This window comes from Bactrocera latifrons, unplaced genomic scaffold (assembly GCF_001853355.1).
Source record: "Bactrocera latifrons isolate USDA-ARS-PBARC rearing strain unplaced genomic scaffold, ASM185335v1 scaffold_254, whole genome shotgun sequence".
NCBI lineage: Eukaryota > Metazoa > Arthropoda > Insecta > Diptera > Tephritidae > Bactrocera > Bactrocera latifrons.
Window position 1 is genome coordinate 418,586 of NW_017536119.1, and position 8,301 is coordinate 426,886.

Below are 8,301 nucleotides of genomic sequence, written 5' to 3' on the forward strand. Positions count from 1 at the left end.
TAACATCTAAAATGTCAAGCTTTACCATAAAGTTGTCAGTTGTCAGAYTGCAACGCTACGGTTGTCAAAGCCACCAGTTGAAAATACCAAGAGAAATCGCTGTCCACTTGATCTTTCTCACGGAGCGATAGTCTTTCACTGCTTCGACCAGTGAATACCACACAACTTCAAAACTGGAGGGCTTTAATTCATTCAAACAATATGACGTGAATAATGTGGAATAATAACTCTGCGGCTCTTAAAGTTTTATCCAGCATCCGAATGAAAAAAACCACACGATAGGGAGTCGCCCTGTCAAAATCCGCGTTTGATACCGGATGGTTTGAATAGTTACTTTACAACTCTGACTGCGCTTCTGCTATTGATCAGTATAAATTTACATACATAGATATTTTTCAGGAATATCAAATAACGGTATAGCTCCAGCTCTATTTATGTAAAATCGATGGAAAAGTTTTTTTTTACATTTTACAAAAGATTTCAATATTTTCCAAAACTGCTCATTCGGGTGATAACCACATGTATGACGAATCGGCCAGTAAAATTTTAAAGCAATCAATGAACAGCTTTCACGAAATCGAGAACGCCAGCTTAAAAAATCTAGTTTCGAGAAGAGCTCGTTTGAAAATTGAGGCGTGTAGGACACGCACTCCAAAGACCTTACTTTCTCACTACTGAAACTTTTCAACTACATTCAAATTCGAATAATTACCATTACTTTACTTTGCGTTTTATGGCGACATATGGCATTTTATGCCATCATAGGTATACATAATAAAAAATAAAAGTACCGGCTAATCCGATCCCAAGCGTATACTTATAGACAATGTAACAGTTGTTTGGCCAAATGCGAACAAACAATGCGCCATAAGGTCAAATACAGAATGCTATGCTATCCAACCAACAAAACCAGTATCTACCAAAGCTCACAAACAAATGAATTAGTAAGCGATGGCTGGCAGCGCTGAATAGCCAGCRAATCAACATATTCAGCTAAAGCTCGCTTAAGAGCGGAGCATTAGCTTTATACCGTATCACCACACTCCCGCTCGTTTACTRCGGTGCTCTAAGTCAACAAATTGAGAGCGTTCTCACGGACATTCAAGGTGATACGCGTTCGTTTGCTGCTCTCATGATTATGTTGAGATCAAAAAGTAGAGATCAACTAAGCTTTTATCAGACTATAAGAGATATTCGTGGATTATGGAAGCGTGATAAAGTTGTGTGTAAAAATAGAAAACGTAAAAATAATAATATTGAACAACGGAATACTAACAAACGCCAGATGTGTGCCGCCACAAATAATACACAATATAATTTCAACAGGAATGAACAACAAAATAATGCCGAAACCAATTCTAGTGGCTCAAATACACATTTGGATAAAGATAAATGTGAGAAAATYAAGCGCTTCATATTAATTGGCGTGCTGGCTGTGTTGGGCATTGTCGGCTGGCACATTTACGGTGAGTCTTGGAAAGTATAATATTGAAAATAGCTTTAGATGTACATATGTATGTGGTAAACACTCACAGAGTACTTCTATGCGGGCAAAGGCGGTGGCGGCGATGATGGCACATTTGTCGAGCACGAAATTATTGATCTCACACAGCGTCTTTTCGCCGACGAAGTGCGTACCAACAACTATTCGATCAACGTGAATTTCCAGGGCAAAACCAAATCTTTTGCGCGCGACGACCGTGCAGCGGAACCGTAAGTACTAAAAGCGAGTTGTAACAGCAAATTTACTTAAACTAACTCGATTTTCTCTCCCTGAAAGTTTACTCCAAACAGATGATGTGTTGTACACAACAGACGCCTCCAGCACGATTCCATTGTTACGTCGACTCTTCGATAACTATCTGCTCGATGTGAACGCAGTAGAAAGCACCACGGCGGAGCAGGCGCAGGAAGAGYTGGATTTTCTCAATGCTGTGCTCAAAACCTCAATAATGAAACATACAATGCTATTTCTGCAACAGAGAGGTTATATTCTTAAGTAACACCAGTTCAATTCAACTCAATGTTTTTTGCAACACTGCCAGGTCTCGTTGCCGCCAATCACAAGGCTCAAATTGAACTTCTCAGGAGCATTTGGTTTACGCAGTATTCACGCTCGAGAGGACGCATGGGTAGTTCGGGTTTTGAGCATGTYTTTCTCGCCGAACTACGTCATGAGACGATTTTGGGCTTACACAATTGGATTTACTTTCATGAGCAGGAAGYCCAAGGCAATTTGGATTATAAGGGGTTCATCGAGAAAATACAACTGGATAAGGTATTTCTTAGAGTATGTTAAAAAATACCATGAAATTAGTTCGTAATGCCGGATTTCATCGTCTCACTTATCGTAACATAGCCCCAGACAATCGGTATAATGCAAGTAACCGACATGAAATTTAGTTTAAACTTTGTTCGAGACAGATTTTTCTGGATCTATTTGAAGTTAGTTTCATACCGCTTAAACTAAAAATGATATTAGCCCATACGTGTTGAATTGGTGTTCAGAAGAGCTCACTCCATATTGACTTGGATGCTCAACACTGAGCGAGTGGTACAACCACCCCTGAAAAAGAATGCTTCAAGCTGATCTTAGAAATTAAAACAATATCATTCCTTCGATGATAAAATCAAGTTCTAGGAGCGCTATACAGATTACAACTGTTTTGGACGATGTTGGAATTACATGTAAGTGACTTCGAAGCCGAAATTTGGCGAATTGTCCTACCACCCCTGAAATAGAGATGTCCTTAGAATAAAAAAACAATATTGGGCAGGTAGATTGGACAAATAACATAATATTATTCGCCACCCAGATTAATATGTAAGTTATGGAAGATCATAATTGGAACTCAAATTGTCCACCCACCCACCATAGAGCTCAAGATCACCTTAATATTGAAGACAATTGTGACCAGGTAGATTGTGATAATAAAATAAGAAAATACAGATCCAAAATTTTTTGGGTGATGCCGTGATTTGTAACAACTCACTAAGTGCCTTTGAATACGAAAATTTCGATATTTAAGAATTTACCCGAAAACCTATATTTTTTTGAAAAATGCCTAGCCTTATTTCTTAAAATTCCTTTGTTGAGTTTCTCTAGCACATTTTTTATTAATATAATTTTCTTTTGCAGAACAAATATGTGCTTGCCACACGTTTCACATTCTACAATCATATTAAGCCATATAACACACTTTTCATTGGCACTTCGCCGGAATTCGAGCTGAGTGTTTACACTGTCTGCTTCCTGTTGCATGTGGAAGAACCGTGTCCGGTGCAGATGGGAAACACTAAATTCAATATTAATACAAATGCTTGGGATTGGCATGGACGGAAGACCTTGGCAGCTGCCTATCCAAGCTTGGAGAAATGAAATGTGTAATTTGCTGTAAAGATTCCGCTTCATTCGGAGCAGTTGTCTGGAGGCTATAGTATTGCTGAATATGAATATGAAGAAGAGCGTTTTATTAACTAAGCATTTATGTATGTATGTGTGTACATACGTATTTCATAAATAATAAATTTAGGGTGTTTATTTCAACACGAGGTGTAAAATTAAAAAATAAATTTTAAAACGATTTCGTTAATAGTTTTTGAGTTAGAGTTTTGTAACAGAGCCCGGTTCAAACAGCTCTAACAGCTTAACATTAAACACGTTTTTCTTAAAACTACGTTTTTCCCATTTGCTTGAGTGATTAYTCGAAGGCAAACTATGTAAGTAATTCTCCATACAATACCTACCAGTYTTTCGATCTGAACAGAACTAGAATTTTGGCAGGCAAAAAATTATCAAAATTATGAGTGCAGAAATCCAGACGCTGAACCAAGTTTTCGACGATTTTCATGCATAAATCRGCGATACTGCTGCAATTTCAAGTACGATATTCGTACGAAGTTGCTGGCTTGYTGGCATAGATCATAGACTTGCCTTAGCCCCAGTCGAAATAGTTTAACGGCGTCAAATCACACGACCAAGGCGGCCAATTGACTGGTTATCTCGTGAGATAACTCGTTCACCAAACTTGGTTTTCAATAAATCGAATTTGACATTCGCTATGTGAGATGTTCGCCGTTCTGTTGGAACCACATATTGTTCAAAAATATTCGGTTATTACTAAGCGGAAACGTTTCCCAGTCACAGTAATGTGCTGGTCTTGATCATAACGGAAGAATTACGGCCTATGACGCCGCCGACCCATAAACCGTAATTTTTTCAGTATGCAATGCTGACTCATCGAGTACGTATGGATTGCTGCCTCACCAAGAACGCATATTTTGCTAATTGACGATGCCATACACTCAGAAATAAGCTTCATTGCTGAAGATGATTTTTCGAAGAAAATCCGGATCATTTTCAAGTTCTTGCTCAGCTCAATTCACGAACGTGCGACTATTCTAAAGGTAAGCGGTTTCATTTCTTGCATCAATTTGATCTTGGAAGGTTGGAGCCCACCATCTTTTCCACAACAGCGTCACAGAGATGCCCAACGCTTGAAAACGACATGTGAGAGTCTAATTTGAGTTTTCCTCAATTGATACAGTAGCGACTGCAATTTTCTCAACACTACGTGCACTTCTTTGTCTCACTGGCACAGAAACATTTTGTACTCGTACAGTGCCTGTGGATTCAACATTTTCCACTGGACGCTCAATTGTTGATCTGGCTAGACGATTATAACGACCTCTTAAAGTTGAGACCACTGACTCCTAATTTTGGTAGTAAATTTTAATCATTTCGACTATTTGTTGAAATGACAAACTTTACTGAAGATAAATGTCAAAAGAAAAGGAAATATGGCATCGTTTGATGTTCCTATCAGTCTACTTTTGTAGCATCCCTATTGAAAACCCCGTTACTAAGAAGGAAACCTTACTTCAGCTTAAMAAATATCAAATTCAATCGAAAATGCTCACGTCAAAATTTCAGTTATTTATTATATAAAAACTCATTACGCTTTATGTTTAATAACATAACCTACAATGGTCCGTATAATATATAATTTGTCATCACATATCTTAGGGTGTTGTCGCCAAAAAGATTATTCGAATGAAATAAATATGTTCTCTATTCTTYTACACAGCAGTAGTAACAACTAAGAAATGTATGTAAAAATATGAGCGATTATACTAGATTTTATTTATTTCTTTTCTCGCTTTATTCAAATGTAATTTAAGCCATTGAAGCCTATATGGCCACATAAAATGCTATTTAATAAATATAAATAGTATGCGCTCTAAGAAATTGTCCAAAATGTCCAGAAATTCGAAAACTTCAATGAAAATTCTTCAAGTTAACTCTACCCACACTTAAACTCACGCCAATAAGCAGATGGACGGCACTTCCAACATTTAAGCACTTGCCATTGTCAACTTGTACGTCTGTGGCATGTCACTTCAAAAACCCATAACAATAATTGAATAATTTCGTTTTCACAGCTCAACCATCAATTGATGTCAATTAAACCATATTGATTACTCGCTTTGCCATAAATTCGGTTTAGCAATGGAAGTGGCGTTTTGACCTTTTGCTCTTTTCATTGTTATCGGACATAACATACATACAAATCGTTCAATTATAATTCAGGAGTTAGTAAAATTAGATTAAAGTAGTTGAAAGTTTAATTGAAGGAATTGAGAAAATGTTCGTGTAATTTCTTCTGCTCAGGAAGAAGGCCGACTTCCGAAACCGCATTAAAGGATATAATGCAGCAAWTTCAAAACCACAAAAAATTCAGATTCGATAAAATATTACGTTCAGTTAAATATGTATATGTACATATATATTTATCGTGTAAACTGACATTGAGTAATAAAAGACCAAACGTTCCTCAGGATCGGGAAGAAACTATTCGAGCCGTTCGATAACAAACGAGGTTTCAGACAAAGCGTTTCCCTATCSTGCAAATAGAATGGGTCTTATAGTGAAAGAGGGCAAGACGAAGTACGGTACGAAATATAGTATCTCCTGTCATCAACAAACTGCCTCAAGTTTCAACGCAGAATAACTTGCGCTCACAGGTGCTACTTCGGACATAGTCGGAGATTGAGTTGTTGTTGTAACGATTACCTAATCCCACCTCAGGATGATAAGGATGAGATAAGCCGCCATCRGCGTCATCCAACAGTAGGCCCCGGATGAGGTTCAGTGCTGTTTCGACGAGGTCGCACAAAAGAGAGAAGGGTGTCARATGAGTAGGRTTAGCAGGGCATGCAAAGAGGTATGTTTGAAGTTCAGGATCTAATCTGGATAAGTAGAAGTTTAACCTGCTACAGCATMCAGAACGAAGCTCCTCTCGATTTTAGCGGCAACTCGAGTTCTTCGTCTACAATTGACGGKGTTTTGACTCCAAGAAGACTATCCACTGAGAGGGAGTCGGTGAAGGTGTTAATSGCTCCGCTCTGAATAGCKGTCAGTGSTTGTCGAAAGCTAGTCATTCCCGTCCAGCTATWTAGTGYAGAGSMATGKATAATGTAAACATCTGATGAGYTCGCATTACSAGTTTTSGGGAGAGATTCTGCGAAAGATKTATGGTCCTCTGCGCATAGCCAATATTATTGAATTAGCTTAATGAATTAGCTTTACAAGATATACAATAGTTCAGCGAATTAAGAGAGGGGCTRTGCTGGCTAGGTCTTATTGTCCGAATGGGTGAAAACACTCCAGCTTTGCGAGAATTGGAAGAAGTATCCGCCAGGAGAAGCGGCGGATGAGGAAGACCTCCACGCCTTTGGAAAGACTAGGTGGAGAAGAATCTGGTCACACTTGGAATCTCCAATTGCCGCCAAACAGCGAAAAAGAAAGAAAGTCTTTGTTAATAATATGCTGAATAGAAACAAAGTTGTTGAGTTCGCTAAAAGTCAATTCGTTSATCTGAGCCGTCTTCATTAATCACGCAGAGAAGACGAGAAGCTATTAAAAAGTTTTAGATGAAGAAGGTAGATTTGGGAAAATGTGAGTCGATTAACTGATGGAGGATCAAAGAGCAGAATCGTAGATTAGCTTAGCTTAGTTTGGTATGCTAACGCCACGCATAAACCAGTTTTGGGCCTTTACGATGTCAGATGGAGTTCCGCTTCCCATGAGGAGAAGTAGTTATCCTTTAGAATGCCTGCGTGTAACGCGAATTTCAACACAGTCTGACCTCACTAAGATATCTCTTCCAGTACTTCCTACCGCCGAATGCTTAAAGCGRAGCCTTAGCAATGCGGAATGAGTGATTGAGCCATTGTTTCCCTGGCGCCTAGCTGCTGACATTTGTTGATCTTCTCATCAATTATGCTCCTACAGTTAATTCCGCCATGTCTTGATTATCCTTGACATCCTTCTGTTCACATCGTCGTATAGACAAAGCATCGGCTTTGYAATATTTACCACGTTACACCAGTATTGGCAATMTCGTCCACTATCTCATTGGCTCCACTACTACCCCGCTTTCCAAGATATTTCTGGCCGACACACAAAACGAGGTTAAAGCYTTGATTTCTGGTTGCCTGTTGGCGTAGATCCTAGAGTTTTCTGCTTATGCATTAGAGSCAGGTCCGCAGTCCTAGTATCAAAGGCCTATGCTTTAAATATAAAGCAGGGGTCCGTCAGTTTAAAAATTGCCTAATGCCAAACCTTGGAGAGCATATAACCACACCAACTCTGTACTCCATTATCGAGCCATGCATATAAATGAATCGATATTACTTTTGAAGGAGTAAAACTGGTTGTAACGCTTTAGCAACTGCCTGACTTATTCCAAGTCTTTATAAAATAATATTTTTCAAACCACTCAGAAACTGATGCCAATAAAAATTCCTCCTTAAACAGGCGAAAACATGAGTATAAAATTAAAGTAGACTTTGTATAGATATTCACAAACTCTGTATTATATTTATTTGCTTCTTAAATATTATTTAAGTACTTTTGATAATTTTAATTAAGATTGTTCGAAATGAAGAATTTTGCCAATTGATTGCTTACTGTTACAGACGTCAATAAATTTAATGTTTTTATTAAATCTAAATGTTAGGAATAACATCTTAATCTTATTTACTTACATACATCTGACAAATATTTAGTTACGTGTCTTGTTTATTTTACAAATTATCAATCGGTTTATACTTCTATGCTCCCCTATCTTCGCTCGTAATATTTATATTAACTGTATTTTCTATGTTGTCTGTATCTGCCACCGTTATGCGTCTGATAGCCGTTTGCGCCGGTGAAATGCTCATTTCCGAAATCGAATCAAATTCAGCATTCTCCTCTACTTCGGTGCAGGAACCCGACCCGAATGAACGCATCAAACT

At 38.2% G+C, this 8,301-nt stretch overlaps 1 protein-coding gene across 1 annotated transcript; it reads left to right on the forward strand.

The window, feature by feature from the left end:
* Window positions 1-1,117: 1,117 nt before the first annotated feature.
* On the forward strand, window positions 1,118-3,595 carry LOC108969489 (poly(U)-specific endoribonuclease homolog). The gene is made up of 5 exons (XM_018934239.1): window positions 1,118-1,466; window positions 1,536-1,713; window positions 1,781-1,986; window positions 2,046-2,278; window positions 3,140-3,595. The coding sequence occupies exons 1-5, from the start codon at window positions 1,133-1,135 to the stop codon at window positions 3,377-3,379; spliced, it is 1,191 nt and encodes a 396-aa protein (XP_018789784.1). The 5' UTR covers window positions 1,118-1,132; the 3' UTR covers window positions 3,380-3,595.
* The last annotated feature ends 4,706 nt before the right edge of the window (window positions 3,596-8,301 follow it).